A 20,191-nucleotide genomic window follows, 5' to 3' on the forward strand; every position below is an offset into this window, starting at 1 on the left:
TGAATTATACTCTTTTTATCTACAGAGTAACTATTACCATACATTATAATAACATTAGAGTTCTCATCTAATTCTTGGTTTTTACCAATTTCGTAAATTATCTCTGTCAGAAACCTGCCTGGATAGCAATAATTCAAGACTTGTGTATTCAAGTGCTCCCTGAGCATAGAACCTACCCCCTGACCAAGCTGATCAGAATAAATATAGGTTTTCCCTCCATTACCGGTATCACTAATTTTTTTAGACAAGGCAGTTTCATTAGTTTGGGATTCAGTGAATAATATGTCCTGCGCCGGCTCAGTTTGAATAGACTTTGGTATTGTAGTGGGCTGAAGGCCATTAATACAGTTACAAGACTGTTTTTTTGATAAGGTCTCAAAACGCTCAGTGTTGTAATTACATAGGTCAACAAGTTTGGATGTGGCCAGTACATGTTCATTGATTTGTTTCTGTGCCATTTCATATCGAGATTTAAACTGATTAAGATAAAGTTCCAAGTCATCTATTTTCTCATGTAAGATCAAAGTATTATCATCATACGTACCACGTAAAAATCTAGGAACCCAAGTTCGAATCTCAGTGGCTTCCGAAATTTTGTATTTTGTTGTTGAACAAATCACAACCACACATTATTTGAATCCATAACGCCATCTAACTGAACGATATTAAACTAAAAAAAAAAATACACAATGGTTCTCAGGTGTAATAAATGTAAAAAAGTTATACAGAGCAGAGATTATTTGAGATGCAAAATCTGCGAAAAACACTATCATTTGGATTGCACAAACGTAACTGAACGAAGATTTTATCTCATGACACCGGAAAATAAAAAGAACTATAAGTGCTACTCTTGTATACCAAACTTAAAGGATAATCAACAACTGAATCAAAGCAATGTCACACAGCGAAATAAACATCGGCCAAATGTTTCTATACATAACTCATTTGAGTCGCTATCAGAGGATGACATGACAAGCTCTTCACTGACATTGACTCCTGCGGGAACTCTCAATAGAAGTCTAATCGAATTGCATCAAAATGACAATCATGAAAATGAAGAACTAAAAGAAAAAAATAAAATCTTGGAGGAAAAGTTGGAAATAGCAAATGCAGAAATAATAAACCTGTTGGGAGACAACAAAGCCTTGAAAAAGAAAATTGACGAATATGAGCTCCAAATAAAAAAGCTAACACACATCTGTAAAACGACTCCATCAAAAAAATCTACAAATAAAAAACCTAGAGAAAATATGGACGAGCCATCCGCACAATGCGACAAACACGAGATACCCACTCCACTGACACCCTCGCGCACAAAATCGCAAGCAGCCAGCGCAACAACCAGCGCAGCCACAGGAACAAAAATAAATCACATGAAACCGATTTCACCCATCACCACAACAGATGGCGCAAAAAGCAGCAATCAAGAGGTTACCAAACATCTTTATATCATCGGGGACGAACAAGTAAGAGGATTGGCATCGCAAATTATTAAAGCAAGAAGAAACAAATTGGAAAACTCATACAATACTATTGCCCAAATTATGACTGAGGCAACGAGTACAGAAATATTGGAATATTGTAATGTATTAAGTAAAAAAATTACTAAAAATGATTTTGTTATTTTGAGTATTGGAACTCATGATAAAGACATTAATAAATTGCACTCGAACATTTGTATAATATTGCATACATTGAAAAATGCCCAAGTAATAATTGTACCTGTCAACTCAAATCGTTATTTAAATGAGAAAACTTTAAACTATAACTTACATATGTGGTCAAAACATTTTAAAAACTGTACTTACATAGTTTTTAATCCAAGCCATGGTTTAAGTTTTACTAACTATTTACAGTATATTACATTTAAGATAAATATATGCATCGATTTTGCTGACTATGATAAACGATTTTTATGTTTTGAAGTTATTAAAAGGCACTTAAAAAATTCTAAAAATATAGATAACAAAAAAAAGGTATGCACGCCATTAAAAAAAGGGACAATACCTTATTATTTTCCAAAAATATGTAAGGATCAATCAATTAATCTAAACACACCTACAAAGGCAAGTGATTCATTTTTTCGAGTCTAATAGTTCTAATAAAGTACTTTACAATCATGCACCAAAATATACATGGTTTGTTGTCAAAAAAGGAACTACAGGAACTTACTCTATTAGGTATAAGACGAAAAAATAGCAGCTCATGTAACCCCGATATACTATGTTTCACAGAAACATTTGTAAAAACGGGTGATGAAAAAAATATACATTTAAATGCTTATGATTTAGCTACTTTTTTCTCGAGACCAAGTAAAAGGGGGGGTTCATGTATTTTAATAAAAAAGGGGCTAGAATATAAACCCATTACTTGCTTTAACGACTTATGTTTAATTAATCACTTTGAATTTTGTGTAGTAAATCTGACTAACAATAATATGATCGTCATATGTATTTATCGTATACCTTCAAAAATTAACAGCCATATTGACATTTTTCTATCAAAACTTGACCTTCTCATATATAAATGTATTCATAAATATACAAAAAAACATATTATCTTGACGGGAGATTTTAATATAAATATGTGCGAAACCAATCAAACTTCTACAAGGTTACTTGACATTCTAAAAAAATATAATTTGAAATTACACATTACAGTACCTACCAGAGGAAATTCTTGTCTCGATCTCATAATTAGTAACATCCATTATGCGTCGGGATCGATACTGCCACTGTGGCTATCAGATCATGACACTGCACAGGTGTTGAAATTCCAGGTAGATTATAAAAATGAAAGTCCAAAAATTGTTTACACATACAATCGATGTTACTCAGATGAAAATATTGTGAAGTTTGGGCAACATTTAGGCAGTTTATCATTCTCAGATGTCTATAAACACAATAACTTAAATGAAGCATTTGATGAATTTTATGACATATTTTGTTTGCTCTATGAGCAATGCTTCCCAATAATTAGGATAAAACGGACGACTTCTAAAAAACTACCATGGATAACGAAAGGGTTACAAAAAAGTTGTAAAACCAAGCGCACACTTCGCTATAAATATTACTCGAATAAAACGATGGCAAATAAAACTAAATACTTAAAATTTAACAAGTTATTGAAAAAATGTACCAACTGTGCAAAAAGAATCACAAATAACACGTACGTTCTTAACAGTAAAAATAAATGCAAAGCCACTTGGAAGATTATAGTTACAATCTGAAGGGGGTGGTGTAAACAACGCAAATTATGTAGATAAAATAGAAGAGAACGGTACGGAAATAATAAATCCTAATGAAATTGCTTCTGCCTTTAATGACTACTTTATTGGTATAACTAGGGCAAACCCAAACACAACAAGTTACTCTCCACCCTCTACAGCAGTTTTATCGAACTCAATATTTCTCACACCTATAAATGAGAAAGATACAAGGAGAGTAATAATGTCATTGAATAATACACAAGAAGTAGGATATGATTCAGTGTGCACAAAAATAATTAAATCATGTGTAAATCAGGTGGTGGATGTTGTTACATTCTTAGTAAATTTATCACTGGAGTCAGGTACATTTCCGGAAAAACTAAACTTGTCAAAAATAATACCCTTATTTAAGAAAGGAAATAAGGTTGATATTTCTAACTACAGACCTATTACATTGATCTCTGTGTTCTCAAAATTTTTTGAAAAGATTATGCATGGTCACATCTCATCTTTCTTCAGGGTCATAAATAGTAACCAATATGGTTTTCAAAAGCAAAAATCCACAACTCAGGCAACTTACCAATTAGTTGATGACGTTCTAAGAAATGTAAATAGCGGTAAGTTTACGTCAGTATTACTTCTAGATTTATCAAAGGCTTTTGACCTGGTCTCACATGACAAACTTTTGAAAAAATTAGAAACTAATGGAATCAGAGGTCCTGCCTTAGAATGGTTAAAATCATACCTAAAAAATCGACAACAGTGCGTGGAAATAAAACAGGTCGATGAAAAACTTAATGTACAATCATACAACTCCAACTATAAAACAAATGGCGCTGGAGTTCCACAAGGAAGCGTTCTTGGACCACTCCTATTTCTATTGTACATAAACGACCTTCCAAACGTGATAAACCATAAAATGATATTATTTGCTGATGATGTTTCAGTGATAATAACAACTGACAAATGCCATACTTTAGAAAAACACAAAAAAGATATCACTGAAACTCTGACATTAATAGCGAAGTGGTTATCTAAAAACGATTTAAAACTAAATTTAAATAAAACAAAATTAATGAATTTTAATAATTTCAAGAATAATTCAGTTGACATAACCTTTAATAATCAAATAATTAAACATGACATAAATATGACTTTCTTAGGAATCATAATTGAACCATGCCTTAACTGGAAAGGGCAAATTGAAAAAGTTTGCAATAGAGTTAATGGGTTTGCATTCGCACTATACAAATGTAATGATNGGTTGAAGGAATCAATTTGAAAACTGACGAACCTTTTCATTCCGCGACTGTACTTTAATTGTACTTCACCTTACTTTTGAAAATCAAAGACCGTCTAACTAATGTGAAAATTTGTGGCAGCCCTACCTAGATCATAGATGAGACCCTATGATTGTTAAATTCCATCTGCACTTTCCTATGATCCGATGAAGTAGATTGCTATTGCGTCCGCTTTGGCGGCATTTGGGATTCTGTAAGCGGAATTGAGAACGCTAATGAAGACATGCGAAATGCTCAATTGCATTTTAATGAACCTAATGACTTCATCATTAGTTTGCGAAACAATATTCTACATGTTCGAAGTTGTGTATGAGGAGATTAAGACGTTCGCCCTACGGCGTCACGATGCGGTTGTATGAACTCGCAATTCTAAGCATAGTTTAATTGTTCGAAGCAATTGCACTTGTGACAAATGATAAATGATGTATTTGGAAATGAAGAAGGAGCTATAACGACCTGTACCTTAACTCGTGGAACCCTATAAGTGGTTGCATGAGACCACGGTAACAACTGATTTCTATTTTGTCTCGATTATCTGGTAGTGGTTTACTTGAAAAAAAAAACAACCCTTACCTCTACGATGACTACGTAATTCACCTGTCAGCCTGTGAAGACCCTTTTTCTCAGGTTAGACATGCAGTTAAAAAAGACCTCCTAAACTCGACACACGCTAATATCATGATGCTCATGACATTTGACAAGTAGCAAGGTCTCATTCTCATAGCACGCACTAGGAATAAATTTGAAAATGTAAATTCTGTAGTTACATGACCCGTCTTGTCGAGTTAGTTGCGGAACTTGACTTTGACCGTGTGTATCTTAACTACGATATTTTTGAAACAATAGTCTACCATTTACTTACTAAGACACATATCGGAGGCGCATATGATCTAATGTTGCATTTCTACCTTTGAACCTTATGTTTATAGTTTATATGATGATGTTTCAGTGATAATAACAACTGACAAATGCCATACTTTAGAAAAACACAAAAAAGATATCACTGAAACTCTGACATTAATAGCGAAGTGGTTATCTAAAAACGATTTGAAACTAAATTTAAATAAAACAAAATTAATGAATTTTAATAATTTCAAGAATAATTCAGTTGACATAACCTTTAATAATCAAATAATTAAACATGACATAAATATTACTTTCTTAGGAATCATAATTGAACCATGCCTTAACTGGAAAGGGCAAATTGAAAAAGTTTGCAATAGAGTTAATGGGTTTGCATTCGCACTATACAAACTTAGCAAAATTGCTAATAAAGCTACAGCGGTGACAGCTTACTTTGCCTATGTAGAATCACTACTGAGGTATGGGCTCTTGATCTGGGGAAATGGAACAGATATACAAAAGGTTTTTATATCGCAAAAACGTTGCATACGTGCTATATGTGATATTGCACCGGACGTCTCCTGTAAACCTTACTTTAAGAAATTAAATATATTACCGCTTCCATGTTTATATACATATAACTAGCTTTCCGCCCGCGGCTTCGCCCGCGTGGAATTTTGTCTGTCACAGAAAAACTTTATCGCGCGCGTCCCTGTTTCAAAAACCGGGATAAAAACTATCCTATGTTCTTTCCCGGGACTCAAACTATCTCTATGCCAAATTTCATCAAAATCGGTTGCGAGGTTTAAGCGGGAAAGCGTAACAGACAGACAGACAGACAGACAGACAGACAGACAGACAGACAGACAGACAGACAGACAGACAGAGTTACTTTCGCATTTATAATATTAGTTGGGATGGAGATAGCAACATTTGTTAAACAAAATTATCATAAGTTTACAAAAGCCAAAGATGTAACAAAGAGAAGTGTACGATTCCCTAATAAGTTATTATTGGAAACCCTTCCAAAAACAACTCGCTTTCTTTCAAATGCACCAACAATGACTATTAAAATTTTTAATAAGATACCGGACGAAATTAAACAATTGCCTTATAATAATTTCAAAGCAACTATTAGAAAATGGCTTTTGGTGAATGCTTTTTACACTATTGACGAATTTATGAAGTATAACAAATGAGTGCACTGCTTGATAGGACACAGATTGACTGACTTTGAATTTATGTACCTATTATAGTATAAGTGACGACCATCTGGGATTTAATCATTGTGTTCTGTTTTATTATAATTTATCTTGAATGCTGACATTAATTATGAATGAAACAATTAATTGAAATGTAATTTAATTTAATGTAATTTATTAAAAACTGGTATTATCAATATTTGCATGCTATGACTTATGGCTGAACAGGCACTGACACTTCGAAACATAAAAATGTAAAAGACCCATTGTAACCCTGTTTTGTGCAAATAAATAAATTTGAATTTTTTGAATTTTTTGAATTTTATAGGTACTTAAATCAACTGAAGTCAACAACCGATGCAGAATCGACCTCTTCCTATACTAAATACTTCCTGATCACAGTTAATTAGATACTGAATGGATCATTACATAAGTATGATCGTTCAGCTGAATAGAGGGCGCGTCGTGGGAACTCGATACAACCGATGCTCGAGTAACGATTACGAATGAATCGCTTTTTCAATCGGTAATCGATACTGCATAATGTGGCCTGGTTATAAGTTTGAGAACGTGGGTAAATTAGAAAAAAGCTACATCAGAATTAGTCGCTTCCACCTAAAAAACAGCGAACAAAATTACTCAATAGTTTTATGTAAAATATACTTCTATTAAAACATAGCCTCAATCCTAAACACTGGCCGTAATTGTAAATTAAAATTACAATAACTTGAAACTGAACTCATATCAGAACTGTTTCTTTACAGATACAGATTGAATCAGCTAGGAGAACACTTCTCGAAGAATGAAGATCGTCGACACAATAGCCAGCTACAAAAGAAAATGGAAGAATTTGGAACAACAAACCACGCCGTCTGCTCAATGAACGGACGATCTGAAAGCTTTGAATTCAGTGTTATTATGGATTACTTCATTTAAAGCAATGTAAGACAATGATAACTAGGTAACAATCAAAATTATGAAATGAACATAGAAAAATATGTAACCTGTAGTTTATCAACATTTAACAGATCAATAAATCACTATAACAAAATATTTCTAAATGGCTTTTGTTCTAACTAAAAACCATATCTTGATAAACTGTTAGTTAATTTACCAGAAAAGTATTATTTGATATCGATCGTGATAACAGTTTCACAGAACAATATAAATAAAACAATGAAATCTCAATTATAAGGTCATACGAAAGTAACATTACCATTGTTATGATGTTTAATAGCTAAAAAGTAATGATTGTTGTCAGAACACTATATTATGTGAAAGCATTTAATAGAGGCAACAGAAACCACTATTATAAATATCTAGACATTAAAAACATTAATAGGTATAAAGATATCAATCATACTAATAGAATGCATCTAGCTTATAAGTAATACTAATACCGCTTAGCTTAAAATCTTGTAAGATATTGGAACTTTCAAAATTAATAAAGCCATAATCTCAACCCAACATCTGTTTCCTTCAACGCAGGTAATTGCTGTATCGCAACGTACCTTCAACCCATAATTGTGCCCATAACATCGTCCTGACGATAAAATCGCGCGACCAAAAACTTGCGTAAGCGCATATCGGCGGTTGGGCAAGCTACTGGCGATGAGCGCGTCACGTACATGGGGCTTATGGTGTACTAACAATGGCGTGTTGCAACTCAGGTGGCTCATGTATGAATGTATTTGGATTGGGCGTAACGCCTTGAGAACATAATCCGAGTTTGGTGGAAGGTTTGGAACTGTACTTTACAGTTATGAGACGCGAAATGGATATAACGTCCAATATTCTTTGCCTTCACGAAATCGATCAATTTGTCATACAATTTCGGTAAAGATTTTATTTTTTTATTTATAAAAACTTCTAAAGCTTCCATTTCCAAACGTCAAATCGAGATGAGGGTTTCAATAGAGTTGATTTTTTACTTTCTTTATTACTCAAATCAAAAGTGTACAAAAGGTAAATAAGTCTTGTTAAAACTGTTTCTTTAGAGATAACAATGCGATCTTAAAAAAAGAACTCATAATGATACTGGTTTTATGATGCCCATATAATTGCCATCATAAAGGTACTTGAACAATACCGGACCACAACCAAAATTGGACCGTAAATAAACCATAATTCGGGTTACGTGATCAGAGCCTAAGCCTGGTCTCCACTTTCTCCTGATCGCGCCGTGATATACAGACCATGTGAACGCGAGTTTACTATTGTTTGAACGCAATTTGCGATGGCCGTTATGAATCATGTGAATTCTAATTTCACTCTTAGATAAGGTAAGTTACATAAAATAAGTTAATGAACCCGAATTCGCCTACAGCTCAGAAGGCTGAGTGGACTCGATCGCGTGCATTTCAGGCTTGATTCTATCAATGGACTGACGTAAGTTAATGATGATGGCACTTTGAAGTCTTAGAGAAAACAATTTTTCATTCCGTTATTATATCAACATAAAAACTGTTCAAAATTATTAAATGTATGCATTACACTAGCAACCCAGGGTGGACTTCGAACGGGTGGAATGCAAAACCTTCCTCTTTCTGAAAGCTGCATTAAAATCCGATGAATACTTGAGCGTACAAACAGCGAGAGCGACTTTGTTTTTTACTATGTAAAGAAATACTTTTATCAAGAATAGGCATATAAATGCACAATAGAAAGCCACTTAGCGTAATTCATCCATAATAATAGCCCAGTAGCAGCGTTACATAAATAACTAGATTGATAAAAACTCTATTATTTATTTCCCAAGCTAGACGAACCACATCGGCACGTCGATCTGTGCTTCTTTTTTGGGAAAACTCACAACTTTCCATTATAAAACTACTGCTAAGGGCATAGGACCATACGGACGGTATGTTATGTAATTTTATTATTGCGGAGTTACTCAAGGGACTATAATTGGTCTGCAATCGTATATTGTGCAAATACACATCAAAAGTTATTTTTAAAGAATAAAAACTTGTAGTTGAAGTATGTGGCTTACGTAAAACACACCATACAAAGCTTTTTCGAACATGAACAAAGCCTTCAGGGAACCCGAAAACTTATAACTTTTTGCTAATCAGTCTTAGTAGTACCTAAATCGGAGCTCTATTTACCTATCAGTCTTTAGGCAAACCGAAATCGTACGCAACCGTCTTCTTTTGCCTAAAATAATCTTATAGCTGAGAGAAACCCTGTGAGACAATTCTGACCGGTGTGTGCAGTTAGTTCAATAGTAGATTCATAACCTCAATTGGCATAACATCTAGTTTGCCTTTTATTCAGCAGATCATTATTCAAAAATGTAATAGGATTATGCATTGAAGACATAAGCCGGCAAATGACTGGACACTCCCTTGACATTAACAGTCTCTTCAGGCTTAAAAAGTTAATTTATCTTGCAAGTTTCGTCACTATAGTCCACTTTCAGAAGCATGTTTACACTTGCATAAGCGTAGCGGGCAGCGGGAAGCAAAAGCGTAAAGGATGTATTTTATGTTTTATGTTCCTGATTTTATGAATTTTCAAATAAAAAAATAAGTGTTTTAGGTTAGTTATAGGCTGAACATTAACTCCTTGCAAAAACAAGTGTTTGACTAATATTAAATGACTACTATTTTGTCCAGATACTTAATTTGGTAAAAAAAAATTCCAATCCAAAAATATTTTTATATGTAGTAAAATTGAAGGAAAATAAAAGGCTCAAAAAATATAGCCTACGAAACATTTACATATCTCATTATTTTTTGCTTTACAAACAAGATAAGAGCTGAAAAGAGTATTTCTCAAAACTGAAATGTTGAAGATGAGGCATCACTTCAAGAAAACTTCCCGCTGTCGCTACCTCCTTTGTATGGACATACAACCTTATATTGAAACATAATAAATATTGCGTTGACATTAAGTACGAATACACTGGTATCTTAACACCATTAAACCATTTCAGGGGCCATTGTTCTATTACCCCATCGATCATAAGCCATACTAAGGAGACTCTTATTCTCTAATGGAGGTATTATGTTGCCCAATATTACAATTACAATAAGACCGCAAATACTGTTGCAGCCATGTATTGAAAAAACGAAGACCAAATGATAACTACGGCAGCATACACAATAAGTAAAAAAAACTTTATAGTGTTGTTGTCATGATTGAGACAGATTGGTAGGTATAGTTCCAAAATACTGAACTGTCCTATCCATGACATTGACAGTGGGGCGCCACCGTCAATACCGGATCGCTGCTTCCGATTTTTGCCATAATGGAAACCATATAGTTGAACGATTGAACGATGGTAGCGCCCCCCTGTCATTGAGTTTGGTGGGACAGTTCAGCGTGGGTCATCTATGTATGAATTTCGTTTTACTTTTACTGATGAAATCTGTTTGCATTAAGTACTACTTGCACTAGAAAATGAACAGGTGTATCTATACGAGTAGATTAATAACGGGGATTCATATACAGCAGATGAGTAAATGTATCTTTCCTTTCCTATCTTTTTTTAAATCTAATATTTTCTATCCTCGTTCCTTGGTATAACTGTGTTCCGTTAAAATATGTTCCCACTGTTACAATTTCGAAATCTAAATAAGGTATTACTTCACCTGATGTTAGATTCTAGTCTTTATAAGCGTAATTATGAATAGCATTTGCGGACATGCAAGTTCTTACGAAACAAAGGCCCGATTGGGATCAATAGATCGGCTTCGATACAGAGCGGTTACAAAAGAGATGATAGACGATAATGAGTGCTAATAGGAAGATGATATGGACCGGAGAACGACAGAAGCATAGAAGGGAGTATCAAAATGTAAAAAGAAAACGCTATCTATTGGTAAAAATCGTCTGAAAATCCGTCTAGTTAAGTTTTTCAGTGTATCGCTAACAGAGACAGACGCGGCAGAGGACTTTGGTTTATACTAAGAAGTAATTGAAAATAAGTTTTCATTTTTTATTTATGTTCTTCAAGGCTCAGATCAAGCTTTAGGCTTTATGTAGCTAGTATGAAATACCTAATAACTTGAATATCCATTTTGATAAAGTGGTTTGTCAGCTACTTTCTTAATTTTACGCGCGTCAACAAACCCATAAGTGTTTGTTGACGCTAGTGTTAAGTTTCATGTACCTACTACTTCTATATTTTCCGTTCACCGTATGAGCGATGATATGCGTTGCGATGAGCTATTGTCATAGCTGGGCTATTGAAACAGTACTTATCAGGTTGAAGAGACCTAATTAAGATGATGGACCGTCAATCTATGCGGACTGATCTCGTTACAACATTGTCTTGTTAGTGGAACAATATTAGTCATTAGCTAAGTATCGTAAGACATCTAAAGTGGTACAGTCCGCGCCATTACATGTTGTCAATATTGAAAACTACTACAGTAAACAACCATTGACGCTGAATTGAAATAACTCTGAATTACTAAGTTGTAATTTTTAGTCTGACTTTGTGCTCCTTGGAAGGTTAAGGTTACTCGTAATTTACACGAACTATATCAGCTGTCTGTGTATTACCGTTCTGATTAACTCTAAAGGCCTCAGCCTCGAACTTAGCGGGCAGCGGGGCGGCGGCGGCGGCGGGGCGGGAGCGGCAGGATCTTTTGCGTAAAATCAAATAGACCGGTTCTCGAAAACAGCGGCGCGGCAGCGGGGCGGCAGCGGGCNTCGAACCACATCGGCACGTCGATCTGTGCTTCTTTTTTGGGAAAACTCACAACTTTCCATTATAAAACTACTGCTAAGGGCATAGGACCATACGGGCGGTATGTTATGTAATTTTATTATTGCGGAGTTACTCAAGGGACTATAATTGGTCCGCAATCGTATGTTGTGCAAATACACATCAAATGTTATTTCTAAAGAATAAAAACTTGTAGTTGAAGTACCTATGTGGCTTACGTAAAAAATACCATGCAAAGTTTTTTCTAACATAAAATAAAGCCTTCAAGGAACCCGAAAACGCGTCTTTTTTGCTAGTCAGTAGTAGTAAATCGGAGCTCTATTTATAGTCTTTAGGGAAACCGAAATTCATCAATCATACGCAACCATCTTTTTTTCGTAAAATCTTATAGCTGAGAGAAACCCTGTGAGACAATTCTGACCGGTGTGCGATAAGTCGTAATAGTAGATCCTTAACCTCAATTGGCATAACGTCTAGCTTGCCTTTTATTCAGCAGACCATTATTCAAAAATCTAATAGGATTATGCATTGAAGACATAAGCCGGCTAATGACTGGACACTCCCTTGACATTAACAGTCTCTTTAGGCTTAAAAAGTTAATTTATCTTGCAAGTTTCGTCACTATAGTCCACTTTCAGAAGCGTGTCTATAAGCGTAGCGGGCAGCGGGAAACAGAAGCGGAATAGATTTAATGTTTATCCAATATTGAATTACAACATTTTTTTCCAACTAATTCAGTGTTACAGTTTACAGTGCCCTTACATTACAACACTGCATGTGATGTGTACCTTAAAAAATCCTAGAAAAAATATTTTAAATTGAACGAAAATGAAATAAAAAATGGCCAAGAACTGAAAATAATGTCACGAGAAAGGGAATAATGTCGATGAAGAGGCATAACTTCATGAAAACTCTCCGCAATCGCTACCTCCTATACATGGACATACAACCTTATATTTAAACATAATAAACATTGCGTTGACATTAAGTACGAGTACACTCGTATCTTAACACCATTAGAACATTTCAGGGGCTATTGTTCTATTACCCCATCGATCATAAGCCATACTAAGGAGACTCTTATTCTCTAATGGACTTAGCAGGTATTATATTATGTTGCCCAATATTACAATTACAATAAGACCGCAAATACTGTTGCAGCCATGTATTTAAAAAACGAAGACCAAATGATAACTACGGCAGCATACACAATAAGTAAAAAAACTTTATATCATGACTGAGACAGATTGGTAGGTATATGAATTTTGTTTTACTATTACTGATGAAATCTGTTTGCATTAAATACTACTTGCACTAGAAAATGGACAGGTGTATCTATACGAGTAGATAATAACGGGGATTCATATACAGCAGACGAATAAATGTAATGTATCTTTCCTTTCCTATCTTTTCTATCCTCGTTCCTTGGTATAACTGTGTTCCGTTAAAATATGTTCCCGCTGTTACAATTTTGAAATGTAAATAAGGTATTACTTCACCTGATATTAGATTCTAGTCTTTAGCGTAATTATGAATAGCATTTGCGGACATGCAAGTTCTTACGAAACAAAGGCCCGATTGGGATCAATAGATTGGCTTCGATACAGAGCGGTTACAAAAGAGATGATAGACGATAATGAGTGCTAATAGGAAGATGATATGGACCAGAGAACGACATAAGCATAGAAGGGAGTTTCTAAGAAGCTAGCGTAAGTATAAAAAAGTATAAAGAAAACGCTATCTATTGGTGAAAATCGTCTGAAAATCCGTCTAGTTAGTAGTTTTTTTTAGTGTATCGCTAACAGAGACAGACGCGGCAGAGGACTTTAGTTTATTCCAATCGGTTACCGTTTTTAGTCCCTTATATTCTTCAAATATACAGATCATTATGTAGTATAATGAGATTAATTAGGTATGTTTCTTTCTTAATTTTACATGCGTCAACAACCCATCAGTGCGCTTACAATATTATTCTATCACAATATTATAAACTAGCTTTCCGCCCGCGGCTTCGCCCGCGTGGAATTTTGTCTGTCACAGAAAAACTTTATCGCGCGCGTCCCTGTTTCAAAAACCGGGATAAAAACTATCCTATGTTCTTTCCCGGGACTCAAACTATCTCTATGCCAAATTTCATCAAAATCGGTTGCGAGGTTTAAGCGGGAAAGCGTAACAGACAGACAGACAGACAGACAGACAGACAGACAGAGTTACTTTCGCATTTATAATATTAGTTGGGATTGGGATGTACGCAAAGCTAACATAAGTAAAGTTTGCACACATGCTTCTGTATTTTCCGTTCACCGTATGAGCGATGATATGCGTTGCGATGAGCTATTGTCATAGCTGGGCTATTGAAACAGTACTTATCAGGTTGAAGAGACCTAATTAAGATGATGGACCGTCAATCTGTGTGGACTGATCTTGTTACAGCATTGTCTTGTTAGTGAAACAATATTAGTCATTAGCTAAGTAACGTAAGACATCTAAAGTGGTACAGTCCGCGCCATTACATACTGTCAATATTGCAAACTACTACAGTAAACAACCATTGACGCTGAATTGAAATAAATCTGAATTACTAAATTGTAATTTTGAGTCTGACTTTGTGCTCCCTGGAAGGTTAAGGTTACTCGTAATTTACACGAACTAATATCAGCTGTCTGTGTATTACCGTTCTGATTAACTCTAAAGCAGGGTTTCCCAAACTATGAGTCGCGACCTAGTGGTGGGTCGTGAGCGAACATTGAGTGGGCCCTGTCTGTAGAACCCTACAAATCCAAGTCCTTTATTTAGTCATATTGTTAACGGTTAAATTTCCTATAAGTGGCTCCCGAGTTTGGGAACTTGTATTAGATAATTCGTAGCCCAGACAACTTTGGGTACCACTGCTCTAAAGCAATAACATCGAATCTCAATCATATTTCAATTTGTTATTATTTGCTCTTACGCCATCATTTGAAAGTGGATTCTTATTGACCTTTCTTAATAGCTTTTCTTAATCGTCGTAAGTACACTTTTATCGTTTACCTACCGTTGTTTTGAGGTCGCTCAGGCCCATTACGCGGTGACAGGCAAAGGGCTCAAATGTCAGAAGCGTGCGCGCGCGCAGCGATTTATACGTACCGATTTAGTGCCCATAATAGCTTTATAAACAAGTGAAGTGAGGTATCCGTGCTAATCTTTACGGGGCGGAAACTCGAGAAGTAGGCACTTAAGAGAACGGCTTTATCTGTGTAGGGGAAAGGCTGGCAAATATTAATCCACTTAGAAAATCAATCAACAATCATAAGGTAAAGAATAGACTAATAATGTCGAAACTATACTAAGATTAAATCTTAATTAACCGTTTAGTTTTGACCAACCTGTCCATCTGTGTCTGAAATCATGTTAAAATACTTGCCGGTCGCTGACACTGATTCGTCGAAATATTTTGAAAACATACCTGAAAAAGATGAAACAATAAATAAGTCAACGTCATCATAAATAAATATTGGTATTGCAGACATAAGAGGTAAATATAAGTAGTGTAAATAGGTTTTTTTTTTTAATTTATTACCTAATTAAATCGTATCCCGATTCGCTGTTAACATCCATCATCTCTAGACTCAAAGCAGATATTATCTTTTGAAATATTACACCGACACAAGACTTATTGCGATCTAAATGCTTTCATATTCTCCTCAATAACTTATCGCAATAAAGTATACAATGCCGCTACTTTCTGACTTTGTTTCAATTCTGCAACCGCAGTGTACATATGATATCAATATCATGATCAATATGCGGTCTGCCGTTCCCATTTCGTTTCCTACATTTCATTACGTGCAAATAGAAATCTAGGATTTATGTAAACTAGAGATATTTGTTTGTTTAGTTGATTTAGGTTATGAATTGAGGTAACATAAAATAAATTAGTACTTCGTAATCATCATCATCATCATCAACAGCCCTTTACAGTCCACTGCTGGACTATGAGCCTCCTCCACTATAGTTATATGGTTTTGCCATCGTCCCCATTTTGCTTGACAGACGGGTTGGAAATCGCAGTTTCAAAGATTGATGGCTTTCAGAGAGCGCAGCTGCCCGTTCTGTTTGATGTGTAGTCCCTAAGTCGCTTCTTACGGTACCCGCGGGAAAACACAGGAGTTGCAGTGGTGGGAACGAGAGGTGGGAATAGTCCCGTACCCGCGGGAAGAGTAGGAGTTAGTGACAAATGTATTCTACTCTGCCGTCACCACATGGCTTGTAATAATAGCACAATATTATGTAGATGCCAGGAGTGAATGCCCTCGGTAAGGAATTCGTAAATCGATACGCGATGACTTTATGAGTGTGTCGGTGGAATACAAATTGCTGCAGATAGCTATAAACTAGTCAAAATGTAAATGCTGCTTCCGTCCGTGGAGTTTATTCAAGAAGGTCGTTTACAACAAAGACTTTATTAGAGTATCAAATCCTGAAATTAGGTACTCTTTTAAAGAAAGAAAATGAATAGTCATAGAGTGGTGACAGCTTAGACAGCTTACATGAAAGACAAGAAATGTCACAGATATTGACGTTACATGTAAAAGTGTGTGATAATTTATTAATATTATTTTACCTACGCTATATGGAATAATTACTACTTATAATAATATCTTAAAATAATTTGTGAAGCGCACTGTGAAACTGAATATAGGCACCATTAGATTAACAGACTCATAGAAACAGACAAAACGATAATGTCCTCAAAGTCAAAGTGGAAAACATTATTTTACATGTTGGAGAAGCTGCAGTGCTACAGCTTAGTCTTCTTCCTCACGCCTTGCTACTTCATCTTCCACCTGATCATAGTTCGGCCTCAGATCGTGGAAATGTACGAGTTCGGGACAGCACGACACTGGTTCCACATCATCATGTCGTCATTTTGCTTCATGAACGTCGTTGGGAACATGTTTATGGCCATATTTACTGATACCAGCTTGAAAATGTTTCGGAGAACCACAAATGTGAACGCAGATGAAAAGTATTGTGAATTGTGCAAGAAACACCAACCACCGAAGAGCTGGCATTGCGACCGCTGTAACATTTGCATTCTTAGAAGAGACCACCACTGCTTCTTCTTCTCCCGCTGCGTTGGACTGTACAACCAAAGATACTATATTCTGTACCTTATCTACATCCTCATATCTGTGGTCTACTCAACCTACTACGACTACTTCTTCATATCTTCCAAATATGAAGACTACGGCTTCATATTCGCAGTAGTTCAGATCTTCAATCCTGTGGTCAGGCTTATGACAGCAGATGCGTTGGGCATCAAAGAACTATACGTATTGTTTTTCATTCTAAACCTGGTACTTGTGTGTTGGATAACTTTACTTGTCTGGTTCCACGTGAAGAATGCAATGGCAGGGATTACAGCGTATGAGTTTAAAAGCCAAACTGTAGACATATCCAAGTGGAAGACCAACATGTTGATGGTATTTGGAACAAAGTGGTATTTAGCGATTTTCTTTCCGTTTGTTGATAGTCCGTTTCCAGAAGTTTGTAGTGAAGAGGCAAAAGTGTCGTAAGTAATCAGTATCGTTACTAAATAAATATTGTTATAACCGTAATGTAATTTTTATTCATATCCTTCTCGTATTTCATAAGCTGCAATACTTTTCATCAATATGCGTCATTTNTATCATTTATCATTAAAATAATGATCCAATTCTACCGATAGTCTAATTTCAAAGACGGCCATTACAACATTTAATACAGCTTCTTCTGCATCGATAAAAAGCGTTTATTCAAATAATTAGTTGCCCAATAGATGGCGCAACCGATACAGGCTGTGTGCCCTGATGACCCCATCCGAGTTAATTATTCAAACTGGAATTGAAACTTCACACTTTCATTTATTACAAAAGAAGACTAATTTTAATTGAGTTAAAACGCTAGAGTTTTACCTCTATAGTAATTGATATCCATCAGCCCGTAAAATTAAGTTTGTGCTTTTCGTAAATATAGTCTAGAAATAGACTACAGTTACATGGTGGTAAATTTTAAGCCACTATACGTGTGGTCTGGTCACCCACATTGCACGTCTAATGTTATTTAGTTCCTATGTCATTAACATCATAACATTGTGACCATGCTGTGACCTAAGAATAAGCAATAAACGCCTCAATTTAAAACTCATTAGCGGGTAAGAGTGTTATAATTACAGCCAACACAACACTGTATACTCTCTATAACTCTGCCACCACACGTAACGTAACAGTTGCGTAAACATACGACGAATGCAAATATTGAACGACAGGAAGACACGCGTTCCTAGAAGCTATTGGAGCTACTCACACATTGAATAATAAATAAATCATTATAATTGTTACTGAAGCAGAGCCTGTACCTACGTCAGAAAACAAACATTTTGTTGGGAAAATACACCAAGATACAACTGTGTCTTACTATTTAGTTTAGTGAGCATCTAAATAAATACATATTATAAGTATGGTGATATTCACAATCGACAGCACATCAGAATATACATTTTTGTTGCAAAATCGCCCCTATCATAACTGGATAAGATGCCACAGTGTTGACGTTGATGTTTTTTTATGCTGAACAAGGCAGGTATTTGACCGCAATCACACCTGATGTTAAGTGAGATGCAGTCTAGGATAGTACATATCTGCCCTGTAAGTGCCTATTCACTCTCGCCTTGAAAAAGGCCCGGATTATAGTGTTCGGGAAAGGCATACGAAATGAGATGAGAATGTGCTGGCTGTACTTTCATAAAATGTGTAGCTGAATCAGTTATGTTTGTTCCAAGGCCTCTCTTAACACTGGGCGGAAACTACACACTGTAGATTTAATTGGCTAAATTAGAGGGCTAATCAAGCACGTTGTCACCTGCCACGTAACGCTTGCGCAAGCGCAGCGGACACACGCATGCAAATGTCGCGCGCCAGGAAGACACGCGTTCCTACTTATACGTATATGTACTGGACTTGGTATAGGTTACTCAATACATACAGGTGCGTAGTGGGTACTAAGGGTAGAACCCATTTGCTTAAAATCTGTGTGCCATGTCATTCACAGTTAGGAGTTACTATTCTCAGCAATATAATTACACGCGAGCGATAAGGATGGGTAGCTTGGGGTCATTGGACAAAATTCTACGTGCTCGGCGACCAGACTACAGTAACGCACACATTTTAAGCCTAAAATTTCAATTATAACGACATTTTTATAACTCTATTATCAAAATATCAATAAATTCGCATCTCTCCAGAAGATGAATGACCGAATGAAGTTAGTAAAAGATGATTCTCCTATATGGATTGAACTGAATAATTGATCAGATTTATTAACTAAAATTTTAATCCTTAATTTGTGTAAAAACGCTTTTTGAAAGCCTAATTACAAAAAATAATTGGATGATCAAACGAACTTACCAAGTGAAGTTCGATNCGTCATTTATCATTAAAATAATGATCCAATTGTATCGATAGTCTAATTTCAAAGACGGCCATTACGCCATTTAATACAGCTTCTTCTGCATCGATAAAAGCGTTTATTCAAATTATTAGTTGCCCAATAGATGGCGCAACCGATACAGGCTGTGTGCCCTGATGACCCCAGCCGAAGTTAATTATTCAAACTGGAATTGAAACTTCCCACTTTCATTTGTTACAAAAGAAGACTACTTTTAATTGAGTTTAACGCTAGAGTAGTACCTCTATAGTGATTGATTTCAGTCCGTAAAATAAAGTCTATGTATAAATAGAGATACCTATAGTTACAAGGCAGCCATTTTTAAAGCCACTGTGTACGTGTGGTCTGGTCACCCACATTGCACGCCTAATCTTATTTAGTTCCTATGTCATTAACATCATAACATTGTGACCATGCTGTGACCTAAGAATAAGCAATAAACGCCTCAATTTAAAACTCATTAGCAGGAAGTGTTATAATTACAGCCAACACA

At 35.6% G+C, this 20,191-nt stretch overlaps 1 protein-coding gene across 1 annotated transcript; it reads left to right on the forward strand.

The window, feature by feature from the left end:
* Positions 1 to 16,950: 16,950 nt before the first annotated feature.
* Positions 16,951 to 17,795, forward strand: LOC114357889 (probable palmitoyltransferase ZDHHC24). Its single transcript, XM_028311684.1, has one exon. The coding sequence runs from the start codon at positions 16,956 to 16,958 to the stop codon at positions 17,787 to 17,789; it is 834 nt and encodes a 277-aa protein (XP_028167485.1). The 5' UTR covers positions 16,951 to 16,955; the 3' UTR covers positions 17,790 to 17,795.
* Positions 17,796 to 20,191: the final 2,396 nt, after the last annotated feature.

The sequence above is a fragment of the Ostrinia furnacalis genome, unplaced genomic scaffold (genome assembly GCF_004193835.3).
Source record: "Ostrinia furnacalis isolate ACB-3 unplaced genomic scaffold, ASM419383v2 OfSCF3539, whole genome shotgun sequence".
NCBI classification, from domain to species: Eukaryota; Metazoa; Arthropoda; class Insecta; order Lepidoptera; family Crambidae; genus Ostrinia; species Ostrinia furnacalis.

Coding starts and splice junctions, on each gene's coding strand:
- LOC114357889 (XM_028311684.1), top strand. CDS start 16,956: ATGTCCTCAAAGTCAAAGTGGAAAACATTATTTTACATGTTGGAGAAG.